The 22081-nt window shown below is 42.6% G+C and overlaps 1 protein-coding gene across 30 annotated transcripts in view; it reads right to left on the minus strand.

Moving 5' to 3' along the window:
• Positions 1–729: 729 nt before the first annotated feature.
• Positions 730–22081, minus strand: part of Cadps (calcium dependent secretion activator) — a 452678-nt gene continuing 431326 nt past the window's right edge. For all 30 annotated transcript variants that reach the window (XM_040747608.1, XM_040747596.1, XM_040747603.1 and 27 more), the window contains 2 exons: positions 5174–5278; positions 730–1993 (listed from right to left, as the gene is read on the minus strand). In XM_040747608.1, the coding sequence (XP_040603542.1) occupies positions 1814–1993; positions 5174–5278 (285 nt within the window). In that variant the 3' untranslated portion in view covers positions 730–1813. The remainder of the gene's footprint in view (positions 1994–5173; positions 5279–22081) is intronic.

Consider the following 22081-nt stretch of genomic DNA (forward strand, 5'->3'; position numbering starts at 1 on the left):
ACGCTTAAGTGAGGTAACTTATGGGTGACTCAGAGCTTAGAATAGTTGGTCAATAGAGTTCTTGCACATCCACCAAGAGCAGGAAGGACTTGCTCCTGCAGACTTTAGGAAGTAAACAGTGGGGTGTGCCCTTTGGAGAGCTGCCTTGTTGACAACAACTGGCAACCATTCTACCCTGTCCATTAAGTCTTAGCCCCATAGAGAGGTCAGCCTAGTTTGTGACAGACACAAATAAAGCAAGCGAAGGGACACATTTAATTTCTTTCAAACCCAGGTGATTATATTGTTGACAGGAGCTGGGGAGCGAGAAGAGTGCTCCCTGTCTTGGAGAATCTTGAAAAAATGCTTTAACAAATATATAAGAATCATATATAATTGGCACACACTTTGTTTGAATGCAAACACTGCTGTTAAAGTGGTGCTTAGAAACAGTTTGTTGGCCTTCTCTCCATACAGGAGAAACATTCCTCTCTCGTTTACACCACTCACTTGCTTAGCAAACCCTTATTTATCCTATGATGCAAGCATAATCTGCCCAACATCAGATCCCGAGTTAGTGGAGTGTGAATTAGTGGGATTCTAGGCGGTCTCTCAACAGCCCACGCCAAAGACAGTGTCAAGAACGCTCTAGAAAATCACCTCTGCCCTTTCTTTTCCGTCCCTCCTGCTTCTTATGTTTCAGTGGGGATTTCAAAAGAGATGGAAGAATATGGGCTCAAACACACATTCTTAGGACATTTGAATAATTATTTATTGAGAAGCCACAGTTTCTCACACTTTTACAACTGTAGGCTTTTATATAAGGCAAAAGCAAGATGGATCCACTACTTTCCACAGAAAGAAACAACTCTACAGCATACCCCAGGGTCGCTCAGTTACAGATCAAAGTGCAATGTACATGACAGATATAAAAAAAACAGTGTGGAACAAAATAATTGAAATTATGGTTACAGTCTACTGGAGGAAATATCCATATCTTATTATAAATACATTTATAGTCTAGGGTTGTCATTTCAATAGGTTTTGTTTTGTTATTATCATTTTTTTACATATACAGTTATTGAAACAGAAGCAAAATGTAACATTTACTAGGATAAACTTTAACAGAAGACAGTTGGTCTGAACTCTGCTTGCTGCTAAGTCCTGATCAGATGGCCCCCTTGCCATGACAATTAAGATAATTAATCGGTTGATATGTAACTTTTTTAGTGGGGGAAACTACATGGATAAATGCAAAGCTGGGTTAACCAGGACACAAGGGGTCCATTGCTTTCATTTTTAGGGGATGAGAAAAGCTAAAGTTGGCTGTTGGAACCATGCCTTTTTTTCTTCTTATAAAAGAAGAATAAAACTGAAACCAAAACCAAGCAGATCTATGTCCTTAAATTAATTTATTCATGTACTCATTTAAATACCTGGTACCCATGTATATGAAACAGAGACATGGAAACCCTCAGCACGATTGCTCTCTCGTGTCTATTTCTCATCATTTCGAAGGTAGTACAGGATGAAGCATTTTGTTCTGCTAACAACAGGGACACACCTAGCAGCTGAACTATGTATTCTCTCCATGAACAGTGTTTAAGAATGGTGTTCCATATTGCTTGTAAACATATAGACACAGAAATCAGGAAATCATGGATCTGAAGCTCATCTGCTAATCTTGGTACCACATAGCTAAAATGGTAAGTGTATTGGTAAACACCTCATGGGCATGATAGTTGACAGAAAATTCCCTAATGGAGTTAACTAACAGACTAAGGACATGCATTGATTACAGGACTCCATCTCAGTGGACTCTTGGACCCAGGGCCTAATCATCTTCTTCATCTTCTTCATCGCTGTCCTTCATGCTGATGCCCTGTAAGCCCCCACCCTCACTCACTGATGCTGTAGCTTCCTCCACAGTGAGGCGGTTTCGGATGGTCTCGTAGGTCTTGCTGTTTAAAGTGGAATCCAGGACCCCTTGCAATCGGAAATCTCTATAGGTTTTCTACAGGGAGAAAGATAAAGTGGTAAGGAAGACCTCATCACCAAGCAGGGCAGGGGGGGGGGGATGCAAAGCAGGCACAGGTGTAAGGGCCATGACTTTCAGCTAAGTGTCACTTCCTATAAATTGAAAAGCAAAAAGTCACTCCTTTCAGATTTTACTTGGACTGCGAATCGAAACTCAACTGAATGACAGAAAATGAGAAATTGTGACAGGATAAATTGTGTTAGATGAGACAAAGCAAAGAACATAAGCTTGTGTTTATTCGGATCCACAAAGGGAAATGTTTCATAGCTTCTTCCCCCTCCCCCCGGTCTGGTTCTTTCCCTTAGGTTATTACAGCAATATGATCGGCAGTGTAAGGGGCTTGAGCATATACATAATGAATGTGTCAATTGATAATGGTATTTTGCGATTTCTGCTGCAGTCTGGTTGTTGGAATTCTTGCCTGTTATAATTTCGTGAGCCATGTCCCTCTGTCTCATCCACAAGATAGACATATGCATGTTGGTATATGAAAACTATTATGGGCACAATGATGGGCAAGATGGAGCGCTAATGCCTCATCAATATGTTGCAGGCATGTGACTCATGTCTCATCTCCTTGGGAAAGATCTGTATTCATTTTGTTCACAACTTTATGTTCTCAGGGAGGGAATTTGGCTCTTTTTCAAGAGCAATGGTTGGTGTTGCTGTATCACAGGCTCCTTTGTTCCTTCATGCAGTTTTCCTCGGATTTCCTTAGGTATCCCAGGAATGTTTCCCAGAACTCCTTTAGTGTTAATTGAACATGATCAGAAGCATGTGACTATTGTTTAGTTCAAATATTTTTTAAATGATTTCTTTCTAATTATGAGTTTTCTCATTACACCGCATATAATTTCAGCTACTAGTTCCCGTCTTTGTTTTACCTGTTGATACAGGATACTTGATAAACAGTCAAGAGAGGGAATGCTGATGTATTTCAACATTTCCCACATTACCTGATTTTTAAAGTTCATCTAATACAGTTATGGTGTCAATAAACCCAACATCTGCACAGTTTTCAGGTCACAGGTTGCAGTGACTGTAGAGTTCATCTGTGAATGCAGGTTAGGTCTGCGAGGAACAGTCATGTGACATTATGGGCAGGATAAACACATGTCCCTTTGTGGATGATTATACACCACACCTTATTTCTCTTTATAAGGTAACCTGGTTTAGATATTGTTCCAAAGCCATCTTATCATGGCTCTAGTGAAATTCCCCTGAGAAGAAGGAAACAGACAGGTAGCCAACTGAACTGCATTTTCATGTGATGTGATGGGTAGGAGACTGATTAAATGTTAGGCTCAGAGTAGATCAAATAGCCAAATGACTTGCTAGGCTTTTTGAACTTTTCAGTTAGCTGTTCTGTGGCCATTTAGAATAGCATAATTGTTGCCAGACTAGGGTAAGAAAACTGGAGGTTAAAAGGCTTGAGTATTCTCTTCTTTATTCAAATTCCAGAGCAGTGTGCATCCTCCTTAGGTAGGGTGTAACTGCCTAAGGGTAGAAATGATGGCTATGCAGATTTGAACCCTTCACTTGCTAATTTAAGGAGCTAACCTTTATCTAGCCTTGACTGAACACTGGCTTTCCGGGTGAGGACTGAGCGGAGTGTGTTTTGAGGCAGGAAAGAGAGTGGGGACCCTTGGAAATTTGCAACTGAGAAGGAGTACTCTCCTCAGTTCGGCTTCAGTCTCCTTGTATTGTAGGTTTGTTTTTGGCAGGTGGCAAAAACTAAGCCTTCTCTCTGACGTATCATTATCTTAATAAAATGCTGCTAATTTTGACAAGGATTTGGAAACATTGGTTATGGAGAGATAATTTGAAAATACTCAGTTGTGATATTTTCTTTTCCTGTCTACCTGGTCAAATATAAATTATCCCTTATACTCTATAACACACACACACACACACACACACACACACACACACACACACACACACACACACAGAGGAATGAATAGTTACACCCAAGAAAAGGAACCCAGAGGGTCTGGCAAAGCTTAGTGAGCCTGCCTTAAGGGACTGACTGAAAAATAAAAATAAAAAGAAAGAGGAAAAAAAAAAAAGAAAAAGAAAACTAAGCTGCATTCACCACTAAAGTGCATATACTTTTACAATAGCTGCAGTTACATACTGGCTGCAACCTTCTCCAGGGTGGAAGCTTTTTGAGATCAAATGCAGATGATAATAACTCCTTAATTACACACAATGGAACTGTAATTGGGCTTTAGTCAGCACTAGGGTAGAGGAGCACCTTCAGGGGGATGGGACTAATCCAAAGGAGACCAAGAAGCAGGGAGAGGTGGGGGAGAGATTTTTTGGCAAACTGTTAAGAAAATTCAGCTACACTTATTACTAAAATATTTTAATGGAAATTTTTGTGCATTGAATAGGAGTTTTGCATACAAATATTTTAAAAACCCTCTATGGTGAAGCATCAAATGGCAACTGAAATGATCAAAAAAACGTATTTACCCCCTTCTGTGATCTTATTATTTCATGTAAACCACTTGAATTTCACGCTGAAATAATTATCATTAGTACATGGCACACACATAAGAACAGGGAAAAAAGAGCTACATTCGGGGTATGTTATCTCACCTTTGTGATCCTTTACATTGGATTGTATACACGAGTTGTAAAAGAAACCACTTCAATTAACCATGAGAACAATATTGATTTGCATTCTGATAATGATCACAGAACATATTTAGAAATAGCTGGGGGTAAATATTTCCATTAAATTAATTGTGGCAAATTTTTATTTAATTAAACCATAAATGAAATTGGTAATTTATGCAATTAACATAATGCTACCCAAAGCAAGCTTTTAAAGGTGCAATGCCACTGCCGGGGCACGAGAGTCTGTGACATTTTGTGCATGGCAAATATATACAGTATTTTTTCCTATAAAGACAATGCTATCGGTGCCTACCCCCATTTTTTAAAACTAAGCTTGCCTTTGATGTCTCAGTAAGAAATTAAGCAGACACCACAAAGGGATTTCATGGGACTTTCTTGCATGCCACGCTGTTTTAGAAATTATCCCATTGTGTATGTAAGTAGGTACTATCTGTTTTGGGTGTTCTGCAGCTTGCCAATGACGCACAGTTCAGTAAACTACTTGCAAAGAAGAATGCTTTGTTCTTTTACCTTTACCATCCTAATTAGTGTTTTCAGTTGATAAATGTGAAGCTGTAGGTCCATCCGGTCAGTCAACCAGGTGCAGATGATGTTCATGGAGCTGTTGTACCATTGCTGAAAAAGAGACAAAAGTTCTCCAGGCAACACATCATGGAGTGACTACAGGGCAGGGAGAGAACAGGTCACATTTGAGCCCCTGCTCTGTTCCATAGGCAACAAGATAGCTAAACAGAATTGGAGAGCACAGAGACCTTGATCATCAAGTCACACAAACGAGGTGCTGGTTCAGTCTAGACCAGGGCAGTGTGGATTGGGGATTGAACCTGGGACCCTTCTACTACACACAACACAAGACTGCTTCCTGTGCTCTTGATTCTCATCTGAATCGGTCCATTTCACTCAGTTGTGATCCACGGCTTTGCTCTTTTCCTAATGCCATTGTCTCCAGGGCCAGAAGAGGGACAGGGGTGCCTTGACCGGAACTTACCTTTGGAAATGGCCCCAATATGTGCAATTCTGAGGATCAGGTGGAAAATCTGAGGAATTGAGGGCTTGGTATTTACCTCCATTTGCTTGACTGGGGCATTCCTAATATGGACAGCAAATGAGGATTTCTCTTTAAGGGCCAAATTGTTCTGGGCAGCGTTTAAGTGCCCTGCATTAACTGTGCAATCTGTTTTAATCTTAGCACAAAAAATTATGGAATACGAGAGGGAAAAAACTATCTACAAATGAGCTCATTTCAAGCTGTTGAAATCATACTTCCCCTTATGGGGGTTAAATTTTGCTTCTTGTCTGTGAAAAATGCTTGAAGCTGTGTCACTTTAGACTGCCACCCCTGTGGTGCAGGAAGTCTCTGGTGCAGTATAATTTTGCAGTACTGCTCATATATTCATAAATCTCACTCAGAGACATATGAACAGTGTTATGAAGTGTCAGTATGAAAAAAAATCTAATCTTTTAAACTTCACCAGGTTTCATTGCGCTCCGCCGCTTATACCAAACAATTTACAAATAAAATGAAAAGGTGTGGATGGACCTATATATTTGTTTATGTGACATCTATATGAACTGTGCACAAAATGAAAGAGGAGTTAGAGAATTGAGACTATGCACACACTCACACTAGCCAGCGCACACAGACACACACACACATCACACACCAGTGGGGATTCGAAAAGCATAAATAAAAACATGTTTCTGAGGGTAACTCCACCCTTTCTCACCTAAAGATCATCCAAAATCAGTTTATGCCTAACACTCACAGTTTTTCTGAAGCCTTGTTTCTGACTTAATTTCTTTAAAAAAATTAATTTGGGGTTTTACTTGCAAGGTAGAACTGCCAAGTCTCACCTTGCAAGAAACTACAGCGTCGCAGCCATGGCGTGCAGAAGCCCTCTCTGCATCGTTCTTATCTAGGCTCGTCCTTACGGAGCCAAGTGTGGCTCTCCTTGGAGCCCAGCCGCCGCAGGGACCATGCTACCCCAATGAAGGGAAGCAAGCGCAGCAGCCTCACAGCCAGCTCCTGCTCTTTTGAAGATCACGGAGGAGAAACTGTCAGTTGCGGGAACCGTCTGTCCCTCCCCAGGGAGCAGGCGGCTGGGGGTGGGGGTTTCCTGCTGAGATGGGCAGTTCACTCTCTAGAGGACGTGTGATTGTTAGGGGTCAAGCTGCTTCAGGCATGGACAGGTTTTCCCCTCTAGGGGTGAGAACATTTTTCTGAAACTTTTTTTTAAGGAGGGGTAGTGGTGGTTGTGTGTGGAGGGTGTTTTTGGCACCTCCTGCCTTGGGATTCTTACTACATCTGGGTTTGTTTGAAGGCTCTGGGGACAGCGCTAGTATTGGATCACAGGTGAGCTTTATACTACCTCAGCTACTAGGGGCTCTCCTGGGTTCACCTAGGCCCCAAACTTAAAATTACTATAGCTGTATCTGGCATGCAATCCACTACATCCAGGACTAATTTCTCCTTACATTTGTCCTCCCAGGGGGTTGGAAGGTGACCTACAGGAAGCTCATGCGACTACATGGCAAACAGACATTCTCATAGCCTTGTGATGGATGGATACATGTCTGGGACACAAAAGAGGAGTGTGGCACTCTGGCTTCTAGGCAGAGGTGGCATTTTGCTTTGGCTGTGACAACAGGCAAACCAGTGCTGGCTTCTACCACTGCCAGCAAGCCTGGTGCAACATGCCTTTTTCTCTTTACTGAGAGACGCGCCACCTTTCAGGAAAAAATATAGCACCCCCTTCCATCTTACACAGGCAGTTCTCACTCTTGGAAATGGCTTTTAAATAGCAAAATAAATAAATAAAAATGAAAAATACAAATGAAAAGGTAGGGTGCTGTCAACAGTCTTGCACTGTTGAGGAAGGCAAGGGAGGGAGGGAGACAGGGAGAAAAAACATACAGAAGAGATCAATGCAACATTCCCACACCAGGAGCAAGAACGCCCTGGAACATCCGAGCTTCTCCTGAATCTCACATCTAGCAGGAGAAGTGTAAAAAATGTATGATGCCCCATTGGCTACACATTCAAAGAGGCAAAAGGGAGAAAGTGAGTCCTTTCCAAACCTTATGCTCATAGAGGGAATCGGAGGCGCTTTTAGATGTGGCACAGCCCGTGCTAACTTGGTTTTCCAGCGAGGGCGGAAGAAAGGCATTTAGATGTCGGAGAAAGAAGTAGGCATTGCCTCTAGAACTTCACAGTGTTAGAGGTGACAGGGATCTTCACAGTATCCATTGGGAAGGAGAAACAAAGGCCCAGAGAGGGTTAGTGACTTATTCAAGATCACACAGAAGTGCTCCTCTCCAACATGGGCACTGTAAGAGATGATCATCCACAGTCTCCCCTGCTCTGAATAGAGGAGTGTGCTGATCAGCAGAGTTGATCTGCTCCTCTCTCTGAAACTCTCTAACTGGGGATAGCACAGGGATTACTAAAAGCAGGTCCCAGAGGAAGGTTCGTTGCCACAGAAGCCAGCCAGAACCACAAACCAAGACTCCATTTCCAGGCGCCTAGCGAGAATGGCACTCTTCTGGGAGTCAGGCTTGCTGCAGTTGATGTCAATGTAAGGCAGTAGATTGGTTATGATTCTTCAAAAGAGGAAATTCATAAGGCAGCCGAAGTTCTCCCCATTTCCATCTTCCTTTCACTCAGAGAGGGCTCTATCAGGGTTATTTCAGTACCTGAGCATGAAATGTTTGGTAACCTGTGCTTCAGATCTGAGGAAGGAGAATTAGGAATTGACAACCTCATTGGATATTTTAAATAGTCACAACTTGTTGTCCATTAATAAAGGGTTATTGATTTGAAACTTCCCAAACATGGCTACTTTAATGCTAAAAACACACCAGAGAAGTAAAATTGCCAGTTGACTGGGCTCTTAACATATACCCCAGGTAGTCATCCTGGGAGTGAACATAAAAGACACTCATCTCAGCTGGCTAGAGGGCTTCAGAGCCCCAGGAGGGTTGAATAATTACAGCTGAATCTAAGGCTTTATTTAGAAGGTAGCTAGAAGGCCAATAGACATTGTCTGCCTCCTCTTCCTTTTCTCCTCTTTTCCTTCTACCACCAAGCTACATCCTCAACCTTTTTTTTTTTTTTTTACTATTTTTATTTTGAGATAGGGTCTCACTAAATTGACCAGGCTGGTGTTGAACTCACTCCGTAGCTCAGGCAGGAACTGAACTTGTAATCTTGCACATGATCTCCAAGTAACCAGGACCACACACCTGCATCACCTAGCTTGGCTCTTTATTCCCCCAATCATCTTTTGAGTAATTACCACTCAAAGTGGTCCTGCTTAACCTTAAACTCTTATGCTCAAGGAGTCTTCCCACCTCAGCCTCCCAAATGCTGGACTGCAGGCATGTGCAGTGGTACCCGGCTTTCTTGCTTTCTAGTATGCAGCATTTACGACTGCTGGTCTTAATACACGTCAGAACTTGCACCTTGAACCAAGACTTTCATCCTTACAGACTCAGTTTACTGATTAAAAATGGGCATTTTTACAGGATTCTTCCAATGAGTAAATAAAAGACTCTTGAGCACTCATGCTGGATTTAGTATATAGCAAAGCTGATATCAATGCTACCCCTGCCTTTGCCCCAGCCTCCACTACCACCGACCATTATTATACCACATCTCTCTTCCTCTCCATCTAAAAGATAACAAATATAGGGTGGGGGATTAGTTATCTGGGAAAGCCATGTGGTGGAAGAAATAGTTCCCACAGGGAGATCCTGGAATTATGTGCATAAGCCTTGAAGTGACATATGGATAGTTCTTAGCAATGGAATTCCATTTAAACTTAGAAAACCACCTTAATATTGAAGTGTTGACTGAAAATGACCCTGTAGGCAAGTTCTGTGTCAGCCTGTTTGGGCACTTGTTAGCTGGATAGGCTCAAACTCACTATTTACCTTGGTAACCTTCAGTCGTTTCTTGGGGTTGATGACAGCACCGACTTAAGATTTCTAGGAGGTGATGTATGCCCAGTGCCTACCAGAGCAAGGACCACACAATAACCACTCAATAAAACAGTTTTCTCTCATGAGCTTTCAGCGTGTAGCACAAAGTATTGTCTTGATCCATTTCTAGTAGATGCTTGGTCACTGATACTCAGATTTCTCAGGCCACACACTGTGCCTTCAAGCATACTGACTTCTATAGGGCAATCCCAACATCCAGCCTCTAACATTCTAATAAGGTTTGCTATGACCAGGATCAGGGTGAGGCAGTGAAGAAAATTATGAGAGACCAGGATCACACACTGACATCACTGGAAATTCTGATATTCATCAAGGGTTTTTGTACCTTCACTTTGATCTTTTTGAATGTCTGAAGTATTAGAATGTAAATTTTAAAATTGTAAATTTAAAACTACTAAAGCCAACAACAGTTGGTTACCCCTCACTAAACTCTGCAATGAAGGAGTGACTCCTAAATCTCTCTCTAGGTCTCCTCTTTGGTTTCACTGTTGACTGAATGGAAGCTTCATGCCCTAGAAACCTGGAATGTTGACAGGACAGACAAATAATTAACGCCTGACAAAGTGGGGCTCCTGGCAACCGGGCTCCACTCAGAGCTGGCTAACCCTGGTGAGCCGCACAGGCTGGGGCTGGAGTAGCTTTTGCTGAAGTTATATTTCCTGCCACTTTAACCACCACTCAGAGTTTTTATTTTGAGACAGTCTCTCCATGTACCTCAGACTATCCTGAACTTGCTAGATCAGGCTAGCCTCTTTCTTCACAGCCACTCTCTTGCCTTTGTCTCTTGATGCTGAGATACTGGTGATCGAATGCCACCACGCCTGGCTATACATCTTAATTGTGGTCCCGACATTTTGGAATTAATTTGATGTCCTAAAAAGACTTTGTTGTTAGTGGTACATTTGTTCTTGGAATGAGCCACATGTAGAGGATGAGTGACAGCAGAAGCCAGGCACAGGGGCCGAAAGAATATTTACATATTCACACAACAAAGATCATTTATCTCATTTTAAAGAAATGCCATATCACACCGGATGATTCTATGATTTAGAGATATTTGTCGTTAGTGCCTGTTCCCAATAAAGTACTATTTTGTGCAGAATCATGATCTAGAACCCTAGACATGCACATAGATATTCACAAGAGCATGAACAGAGTTAGTAAAAACAATGAACTCTTCATGGAACCCTGATCCCTCAGTATGTCCAGGTCCTACACAAAACATACTACAAGCATGATACAGTTTTAGGGATGAAATCACCATGATCAAGTCACCATCTTACTGAATCGCATTGATTTAATTCACATTTCTAAGATTGCCTGTGCTGAAGTAAGAAAAGCAAGAAAGTGTCAGATCTCCAGCCAGCCCTTGAGCTCAGTGTCGCTAACCCGTTGAGGTAGTGGGATGATCAGCAGTTTCAAAGCAAAGGCAGAGAAGGCCCTGTGCTTTAGTTTTCCTCATCCAGGAAACAGAGAAATAATAAAACTTACTGAGTGCTGTGGGGGTGGTTAGTGTGTGTAGAGTACTTTCAACAGCTCTAGGTACAGACTAGGCTTTGGTTGTTTCCACATGAGCCATGCTGTCTTAGCCTGCTTCGCACAGAGGAAAGCGAAATCACCCTAAGCAGGAGCTGTTCTGAGCTGCTTTCCGAGCAGCTTCCATTATCCTGGGAATGCCTGAACAAACAGGTCATTTGGAAACCAACCTGTGTCTTTGGACTGAAGAGGTACAGTGAATGCTGGGGGATTTTTGAGCTCGTATCTGGAAAGTACCTTTCTCCAGCCAGGCAGAGCCAGGCATAAATGAAACCTACTCAGCATCTCATCTATGGAAGGGACGGCATTTTCTGTTGGCAAGGAGTCAAAGAGGAAGATGATAGCCAACCACACCCATGTGACTAAGCTCTTCTCTGTGTTTTTTGAGACAAAGGTGAGTTATTATTAGTTAGAATAACACGCAAAAAAAAATCCCACAGCCTTTTAAAATTGCTGCATTGAAGTACTGTAATGAAATATTTTACACTGAGGTTTCAATGCATATTTATTCCTTACAATTTGGGTAATTTAAGAACCTGTGAAACATATCATCCAGTCTTTCTTTAAATTCTACCAAAGGCACCATGGCTTTATTAAGCCACAGTTCAGTGGGCTGCTCAGGTCAAACAGTCCCAGCAATTGGGTGTTATTCAGAGTCCCGATGAAAGATTCAGTGGGTCTGAGACAGAAACCTGGCCTGTCTAAGTCATCGCTTTCAAGTGGGCAGAACACTAAAAGACTGCATGTAGTTCATAGCAACTTTTGGGATTTGTCAAAGCTCCCCAAAAGCTAAATCAACATATTCTAAAAGGGCATATCATCCAAACGCTTGAAGGAGTGGGGATACTGTTGAAAGATGCAATCTTTTGCCTCACTTGAGTGTTGCTGTAATTCAAATCCAATCCTCCCAAACAACCGCTCTTAGAATGGGTATTTCCCAGCCATGGCTTTGGGACGCTTGGCTAAAAGCATAAAGCTATAATCAGACACCCAAGTTAGAGGTTACAGATCAGCAGAATGACTTCAGTGTCCTTTGTAACTTAAGGTGGGCTGCGGTTTTCTCCTTGACACTCCTGTAGTTGGATGCAGAAAAACCTACCTCAGTAGTCCTTACAAAGACTATTGAGGTGCTTCCAGGGCGTTGGGTCCTTGCAGGGCACTGGTGTGGGGCTCTCTGATTGACTGATTTCAAGCAGGAGAGCTGAAGAGATCTAGGTCCTTGGTTGCTGTCAGCCTCTTCTCGTGAGAAAGAAGCCCTTTATGCAGAAGAAATAATTCTCTAAAAAATTTACATCGCTTCTGCCTTTTCTCTACAGAACATGCATATGAAGTTTAGTATTTGAAAGCCTTATCATTTTAACTCCCTTAAAAGGGAACTACATGGTATCTTAATATTGTTATTAAAACAAGCAGCTATTTATTCAAGACCAAATTTCAACTTTCTATACCCGAGACATAGAGAAATAGTCTACCGTAAGTAATTTGTTAGCGTCAGTATTACAAGAAAGTGATCAAAATGAGGAACAAGTTCAAATTCACACGCTCCTGACCTAACTCACTGCTGCCTTCAAACTCATCAGACCCATCAACATTAGTTCTCTAGGGAAGAGCATAAGGAGAGGTGAGAGTTTGGAAGAATCCTTCCAGGAAGCAACTGGGCAGAAGAGTTCAAAGCTCAGCTTACATGGGTAATGTCTGTCTCAGGAAGAGGCTCAGTGTATTTGTGTGTATGTGTGCATGTGTGTGTGTATGTGTGTGCACGTGTGTTAATGGTTTGGTTAACTTGTTGGAAGATTCAGTAAAATTTATAAACTAGTCAACACCAGAGTATTAATGATTTTGTTGTTGCTAAATCAACCATAGTTGATATGTCACAACCCCCCTTTTTATCTTCTCTGCCTCAATAAAGTGGATGGGTGGATGTCTATAAGGAGATGGGATTCCTCTAAAGCTAGGTTTTATTTCCTAATAAATGTGATATTGCTGGACATAATTTGTCACCTTTGAATCAGAAAATGAAGTCAAACATCAACTCACAGATATCTCTGTAAAGACAGAAACACCTATGATGGAAAAGCAAAGGCTCTAAATGTAGTTTTCAATCACAAATACTTCTTCAGCTATAATGCAAATACCACTCTTGCACTCTTTCCACAAGCTAGGCAAATGCTATTATGGATAGACAGACAGCCCAGAAAATACAGTCTGGGTAGTGATGTGAAAAACTGACAGCCAGGTCTCAAAGAGATGTTTGAGCACCTGTGATGGGGATAGCTTTATTCACAACAACCTAGAGGTAGAAGCAATCCTCTGTCGGTTGGGGGGGGGAGCAAGCAAACCAAATGGAGTTAATTCATACAGCCTTGAAAACGAGGGAAATCCTGTCATATGCCACAGATGCATACACCCTTAGGACATTATGCAAAGAAAAACAAATCAGTACTAGTCACAAAAGCCACTTATATGAGGGATATAGAGTAGCTAAATTCATAGAAACAGAAAGCAGGGTTGTAGTTGGCAGGGGCTGAAGAGAGGCAACAACTGGGGGGTTGTTATTACATTTAAAGTTCTAGCTATGAAAGATGAAATGAGTGCTATGGATTGATTGCAAAGTACCAAATTCACCTAACAATGTGAAACTGTACTTTGTGGAGCTCAAGCCACTCACATTGGCACACTTCGTGTTATGTACTTTACTTTTAACACACACACACACACACACACACACACACACACACACACAGGACATAGAAATCACTTCTCATACTGCAAAGGAAACTTTGCTTAAGAAAACTCAGATACACAGTAACGCACACATTCTTTTAAAAAATTGTGTGTGTGTGCGCACACGTGTGTGTGTGTGTGCATGCGTGTGCGCGCACACGCGCAGGTGCACTTGCTTGTGAGGCTACAGGAGGTCAGGTGCCCTCCTCTATCTATCTCTGCCTTAGTCCCTTGAGACACTGGACCTGGAGTGTGCCGTTTTCAGCTAGCCCCAGCCAGCAAGCCCCAGGACTCCTCTGTCTTCCTCCCAAGTGCTACTATTACAGTTGCATGCTGCCATTCCTGGCTTTTCACTTGGGTGCTAGAGAGTTGAGCAGCAAGTGCTCTTCCTCACTGAGTCATCTTCCCAGCCACTCAATGTACGTGCTCTAAGCTGAAACACCAGGCATGCTTCGCAAAAAGGAAAACAATGCACATAAGATGAATACAGGAGGTTTCTTTTACTCTCAGAACGAGACAGTTTCTCAAGGTTGAGTTGTGAGATGGCAAGGCACGAAGAACAAATTTGGTAGCATTTATCTATTTAAAAATTGCCACAGGGCCAACATTTCTTAATCCGTGAAACAGCATTAGCTGAAACCCAGGGCTGACTGAGACTCTTTATCAGTCTGTATTGAGGACTGGGTTCAAGCAAGAGAAACAGACCCATCTCTTCATTTCTTCTTTTTCTTTTTTGTACCGAGTGCCACATTACTTCCTGTATTTTCAGAGTCTCACCGTCTCTGTACTGACTCCCACCAAACCCTACTCTCCCAAGCACAGGTTTGATCCAGCAGCTCTCAGCACTCGGACCCTGGTTCCCCAAAAGGGCAGTACTTCCCACCCTCAATTTCTCACTGCAACAGACTTAGGAAGGTTTGGAATGTGTGTTCAGGAAGCCCTTATTTTAGGAAACAATTAAGTAGAATTAGGCTAATAATGCAAGGCAGGCAAAGCTTTTGCCCTTTGCTGAGAAATAACTCCTACGTGGAACATTTATACTAATAAAAATCATGTATTTCTTAAATGCCTCAAAATGATCTTTGCACCCAGCTTGGCAATTAGCACTGCCCCACTGAGGAGAATTTACTCCGCAGGCACAGGAGGATTATCTCTGTTCTCTCTACCAATGTCTTCCCTCAGTAAAAATACAGTGTGAGTTGGAGAAATGTCTGCAAGCAGGAATTTTGCAGGAGACTTATTTCCCATTGCATCTTACAGTGTGGCAGGGAGGAACAGGAAGCCCGAGTGTTCCCTGCCAGTCCCAAATGCCAGCTGCCCTATGCATCTTCTTGGGCCTACCAGTTCTTGGCCCATAGGAAGATGACAGGTTTGGCCTCTTCTACTGAGGTTGTTGTTCCCAACATGCTAAAACCTCACCCCTTCACCATTGCCATCAATGGGCAATCTGAACCCCAAGCTCCCAGTTCCCCACCTAGGCAGGAAGTGCCTGCTGGCCAAAAGGGGACACAGACCCTCCAGTGTGATTTTCTGTCTCCTTGACAACACTCCAGCCGGTGGTGGCCTGGAGAACAGACTTAATTTCTTTTCTCTCTGCCCACCCTCCCGGCGCCATACTTCCTTCTCCCCTCTTTTTCTAGATGCAAACGTTATGACATCCAACATAAAGTTGCTGAAATAGCAATCTTGTCTCTGAATATATAAATTGCAAAAATTGATATGAATAAATCTGCAAGTAGCGCACTGATTGTGGCACATTTTATCAAAAAAATGGTGCTCAGTTGCTCCCTGGCTTGGGGAGGGGGTGGTGTCATTACACATAGAGAAAACATCTGCAAACCCCAGTTTCTTTAAGTAGAACTGAATGGAGACATGACCTCCTGTTCCTTGCCATGAACCCTGAGTTCACACTCATATTTTACATGTTACAGGAAGCCACAGCTCGCCCCAGGGGTGCTGCAAACAGACACGCAGAAGCCAGATGTAGCCCCCCCAGCCCCCCGCCCCTGCTCCCTAATGCACCTGAAGAAGCCGGCAACGCGACATTCAAAAGCTGACATGCTTGTAGCTTAAGGTCACTTCAGATTTTGTAAAGACGAGGACAAAACCAGGAATGCTTCTAGGGCTGGGCTGTCAGCGGGGAGGCAGAAGGATTACAAGAAACCTGTGACTCTGCCTCTTTCTGCCTTTGCTGGTAGTTTTTTTGTGTGTGAACAAGTGCCATACAACAGATTGAGCCTCGTATAAAGGCCTGAGACTGTGCAAAGGCTTCCCGCTGGGCCTCAGCTGTGCTTGCAATTAGCAATAGGCACGCAGTGATTATTGTTGGGGTAGCGGATGGCAATGCGAAGTGACAAGTTTTATGGGGGAAGTTGGGAGTGGGGATGCTCTGCAAGTTTCTTTCTTTCTTTTCTCTTTTCTTCTTCTGAAAAAAAAAACACAACAAAAACCTCCACCCTTTTCCTTAGCAGACTGAAACTCCATAAAAAGGAAACTCCACCCCATCATTCAAAGGGGCCTTAACAAAATTGTTGAAAGAATATTTCTCTCAGTGTTCAGAATTCGGGTTTTCTAGGTCAGAGCTTCCTTGCTGCCATATTTAATGTCAGAAATACCCATTTGCCTCAAATTAGCAAAGAGCTTGGAGTTGAGGGCAGGAGATTAAGCATACAAAATCACTCAGCAGGTGACGGTAGGGTGGATTTGGGGGTTGAGAAGTCTTTAAAACTGACTACAAGACATTATATACTTCTGACAAAAGAACATAGTAATCCTACCTGCTTGCTTTAACCGCTGTTGTTTGCCTATTATTATGTGCTTTAATGCTCACGAGAGTAAAACTATTGCTGATACTACTCAATTACCATAGTAACTCACACCAGTGACCTCTTATCGCAGGCTCCCAGCCCAGCTGAACCAATCCAAAGACTTCGTGTCTTTTTTATTTCAACGGTGTCATATACTTGGATTGAACGCTCCAAGCAGAAGCTCCCCTTCTCTTTGTCTAAGAGGAGAACTTGTTTCCAATTGTGATAAAAGTCTTTTGAATCTAAGATGGTTTGAGGTCTATGGATCTGAGGCCGTGTGAGGCATTTCTACTGGGACACAGAACAATACCTCACAAAGAGAAAAGAACATGTGTACATCAAAGGCTAGAGCCTCCCAGCTGCAGGGACCATCAAGATTCCCTTCAGGTCTCTAGCTATGGTCTCCAACGTCTTGGAAGAAGCATACTGAAACCTCTTCTGGGGGAATTGCTCCAATTTTTATATTTTTCTTGGGTATAAATGCAGACAAACAAAATGACGACCAGAGAGATTTAACTGTACGTTAGATAAAGGATATAAAAGTAACATCCACACATACTTTCCTACTGCGATTTTTCCCAGCTTGTGAGTGTATATGTGAGTGCATATACACACACCAGACACTGTCTGAATGCACACCAAAAGTCTGACAAGTCCTGGAGAAAAGAAACCCATTTACCTTTGTGTTTTCCAAAGGTGTTTCACCAAGAAGCCACTTTTCATAAGGTCCTTAATAATTACTATGTCTCAGGGTATTTGTTCTGTCATGAAGTCACCCTGGAAAGAAGTGGTGTGCTGACATCCTTAGCTACAATACAGTAAAGCTAATGAAAGGGAAAGCGAGCATTTAGTGAACACTTACATGTCAGCGATTGTTTTAAGCAGTTAGTGTACATTAAAGTGAATTCTACAGCCTCAACAAGTAGACACATTTATACATCTACAGTATGTGATAATTATAGGTAGTCATTCTCTGTGGAAACAGGAAATATAAGTCACATGTAATAAATTGGCTTTTAAGTTTTATTACATTGTCCTGTTTTTGACCCGTAGAAAACCTGAAGCCCATAGGTTCTCTAAATCGATATTTTTTTTCTATAGCTGTGGTGTTAACAGAAGTTGAATGGAGAAAAAGGCAGACTCCTTCACAACCATCCTACCTTTTGGACTCCAGGTACTCAACTTTTCCGCTGTCTCTTCTGGTTGGTCCCCAAGTTCTACATCCCAAATGAAAGAATCCAGTTTAGCTACAACAATCTGCTCTGCACTTCCTGTTTTCCCGTGACTTCTGACACAGCCTCTGGAATGGGTAAGATTCTGAATGGTGGAACAACCCTGAATGCAACACAGAACATTGGCCCCAGACCAGCTGTTCTAAGCCATTCCCCAAGCAGATTGACAAGACCTGTCACAGAGAAACCAGGACACAGTCCAGCGGGATGTGTGCTCCGACCATAGAACTGTGATATCTAGAGGAAATAGGCTGTTCTCTACCGTACCTGGAAAGTGGTCTCAGCTCAGACCACTTCCCACTCCATCAGACATGTACAATGAACTCAGTGAGGTTAATGCCAATCAGCCTCTACCCAGGCCTTGTCTGCCACCTGGGTCTCCTAGCGCAGGTGTGCACGTTAGGTGTTAACAAACTGACCACTGTGAACAATACTTTTTTTCTGAGGCCTATTTTTCTTGGATAGGTTGGGGATTTGGTCATAGGCCTCATTGTGTATTGAGAAAATGGACCCCCATGCTTTTAGCTTCTTCCCTCTCAAAGGAACCCTCTGTTTTGAGAAAATGTATAGTTACAATCTGAATTCAGACTCAATCATTTGAAGCTCAATTACGTTGAGAATGACATTCTCGTTTTGGTGGCACATCCTGCTGCCTATTATCCATGTGAGAAGTAGGAATGATTTATCTGAACACTATTCTGCTATGCATACACAAGGATTTAGAAGGATTCAGATTATTCACGACCAGCGTCTGCCTACACCTCTGATTGCTTCTTAGGTATGGGGACATACTGCATTTAGAGTTAACTGCATTAATTTGCAGGCATATTGACGTCAGCAACTAAGTGAAAATTTGCATACCATATAGAAATGATTATAGAAATCATACTCTAAAATAAGGAATGTAACTCATGTACAGAACGGAAAGATAACACTGGGTGCCAACTTTTGTCCTTTTCAAACAGGGATGGTTAATAACATTAGGGCTAATTTCATTATTTGCATATTAAATGTTCTATAGTCATGAGTCATTAGATTTTACCAGCCAAAGTCAAAGTTTTCAGGAAAACCCACATTGACTTTAAAGAGTTGTGTGTCTGGGCTAAGGTGGTTTTAATCATCACTGTGAGGGAACAGCTTGCATATTGACATAATTTCCATACGATTACATGGGAAGAGGTCAGGTCCCGGCTAACTGCAGTTGGCTAAGTGCAGCCATCCAGGTCAAACCACACAGCTAGTTTCTAAGAAGATGTGGGAAACACGCAAATCCACCCTCCGAAGTCCTGTCCACAGCCCAGAGTTCAAAGGCAGCAGACCCAGCAACTCTAACTGCATCCAGAACACTTTCCCAAAGTCCTCCACAGTTTAAAAACTAGATCAATGTCAATTTAGTGAACACAAGTTCTTTGGGGGAATGATTTCTCATCTCAGAGATGGCCCAGTGACTTCCAAATAGCAATCCACAAAGGATGACTGAGAGGGTGGTCCTGGAGCTGGGGAGTGTTGGGATTCAAAAGAGAAGCCTGCCTGGGACCAGGCAGTGGGAGAGGAGAGGAGACAGTTTACTTGGGCCGGAGGAGGAGGAAACCTTTGGGTGTCTACCCCGGCCGGCAAAAAGGAGCCAGGAGACCAGCTCTGCGGCTCAGGGAAGTGTTTTAAAAGTTAACGTGCGCTTTCATCGTGTGCAGCTGGGCTCTGCCGCCAATGGCACCCTTTCCTCCTGCTTTATTTTTAATCTCAGGAAACCATATTCCCTTCTTGCTACTTCTCACTGCCTGTGACTCTACCCTCCCCCTCGCCTCTTTCTGGGAGGGAGGATAAGGAAAAAAACAAAGATCCCGACCCAACCCAACCCAAACTGAACCAAACACGTTTGCCAGATCTCTTGCCCAAACTCTACCCTGGGGGTGCCAGTCATCCCCATTTCTGTTCAAGGCAGAAATCTCAGACCATTGTCCTTATGTAAGATAAACATTCAACCTTGCAGGGTGCCCTCAATATCTACAGATGGTTTTGGATGCAGCAGCCAGGAGGTAGGAAGCCTGTGCCAGGTCCCCCATTGAAGTGTTCAGATGGGTCTAGGACCCAGGCACAGAGAGTTAAACCATAAATTAGCCATGAGTTAATATATGCAGACGTGATCACCCGGCCTTGTCGTCAATGCTTCCCTCCCCAAGTCTCTCTCCCCCTTCTTCTTTACAACCTTCCCCCCCCCCTTACTTAGAGGCGACAGCATAAGAAATTAAACACTTGTGGGTTCATTCGAAAGAGTGAATGAAATTGAATAAGCTCTCAGTGCTTGAGGCTCACAGCGAGCGCCTGAATGGGGCAAGCCTCCTAAGTTGAATGGAGTGTCTTTTGGGACCAATTTGTCTCTTTTCACTCTTTCTTCTTCTCTTTTTGCTGACAGATGCACAAAGGCGGAACTGCGCCGTGCAGCTTCTCCGCATGCAACCACAGCAGCTGTCACTTTTGTCGAGCAAGTTAATCAAGCAAATGCCACCATATCCCACTTTCTATAAGGAACAACATGTTATAGACAGTAGTCCTGCTAGAAAGAGACTTTATTTTAACTTTGATTGCTTTGGTCCCCCCCTAAAGATTTCCCCCCTTCTCCCCAGAAAAGGAAGTAGGGAGGGGAGACTTAATCCAAGTCAACGACTTGTTACAAAAATTCTTAGATTTAATAATAATATTGTATAATATTGTACACAAGGCCAAATATTGATTTGGCTTTTTTTTTTTTAAATCAGGACTGAGGGCTGCTATGATCTGGTTTTGTTTTTGTTTTATCTTGTTTCTTTTCTTTTTTAGGTGTGTAAGCTATTGTTAGTGTTGGACTATTGGATTGTATTGCTCATGTTATAAAAAGAAAAGCAGAGGGCAGAAAATAGTACTATGCCATGGATGTCTTGGATTAATTTGGCTCTCTTTTCCTTTATAAAGCAGGTCGTGTTATTTACATATTTCTTTTGCTACACCTCCTTGCCTGGCCAAGCTTACAAAGACCAGGCTAAATACATAATGACGCCTCTTTGTACATCTTGCCTTAGCTAGTTCTTTAGTTGAATGCCCAAATTTATTTCTAATGTGCACCAACAAATGTACACAGGCTCCATCTCTCTAATTCAGTGGAGCCAAGTGGGAAGCCTTTGAAAGAATTCCCTCACGTCTGCATCCACGTCCCCTGCTCTGCAGTCAATGCTATTTGGTGGCCACAGGCAAGGAGTGAGCTTCAATAACTGTGCATAGTGCTGACCTCAGCTGTTTCCCCCCTCCCCACTCACTTGGAAAACTGAACGCTCAAAGCAGACATATTTTGAATAAACAGACTCTTTAGGAACAATGTATTTAGACTATTTTCCTCCAGCTAGGGGATTTGCCACATTCAAGAGCTGACTGAGAGCTATCTATCTGGGAAGCTCATAAAAGCTATAAGACAAATCACACACTCACTCCTTCTGGCTCATTTTCCCTCCTTCCTTCCTCCCCCATCTTCCATCACCTTGTCACATTGTTTATTGTAAGCTTTGGCTAGAAATAAATCAAGGCAGTACTTGGACGACACCTGATAGCAAATTTTCACACTGCTGACATTGTAGGCATTATTGGATAATGGCCATGTAATGATTTAGTTGTAACCTCATTTGTATTATGCAGGGATTGTATAACCATAGTATTCTGTAATTTTGGATTACATTTTCCTGTCCTGTTAAGTATTGCTAATCTGTGAAACCTTATCTCACTATTGAACACTTAGCTATGTAGGTGCGTTAAAAGAATCAACAAGGCCTTGTAGGAAAATCTTGGGTATTGTTGCTTAATAATGCCACTGCGTCAAGCTTTGCTTAGGGAACTCAGGCTGCTAAGGTAAACCACTTATCAACTGTCTGGGATGTAATGGTGTTGTGTTACCATTGCCTTCTCCCTAGTAACACACAGGACCTTATTCTTATGGTATAAAAGATCTTACATAGAATACAGAGGGAGATACGACTGAAAGCTGAAACCCACCCCTTCATTGGGCCTGGGTAGAGGGGGTTTTGTAGCACATATGGTGTGAGATTTCATAGAGTGTTCAAGCTCCCCTTGGTTCATTATAGTGGTCCAGATTT

The sequence above is a fragment of the Mesocricetus auratus genome, unplaced genomic scaffold, assembly GCF_017639785.1.
Source record: "Mesocricetus auratus isolate SY011 unplaced genomic scaffold, BCM_Maur_2.0 Super-Scaffold_100006, whole genome shotgun sequence".
In the NCBI taxonomy this organism is placed as follows: domain Eukaryota; kingdom Metazoa; phylum Chordata; class Mammalia; order Rodentia; family Cricetidae; genus Mesocricetus; species Mesocricetus auratus.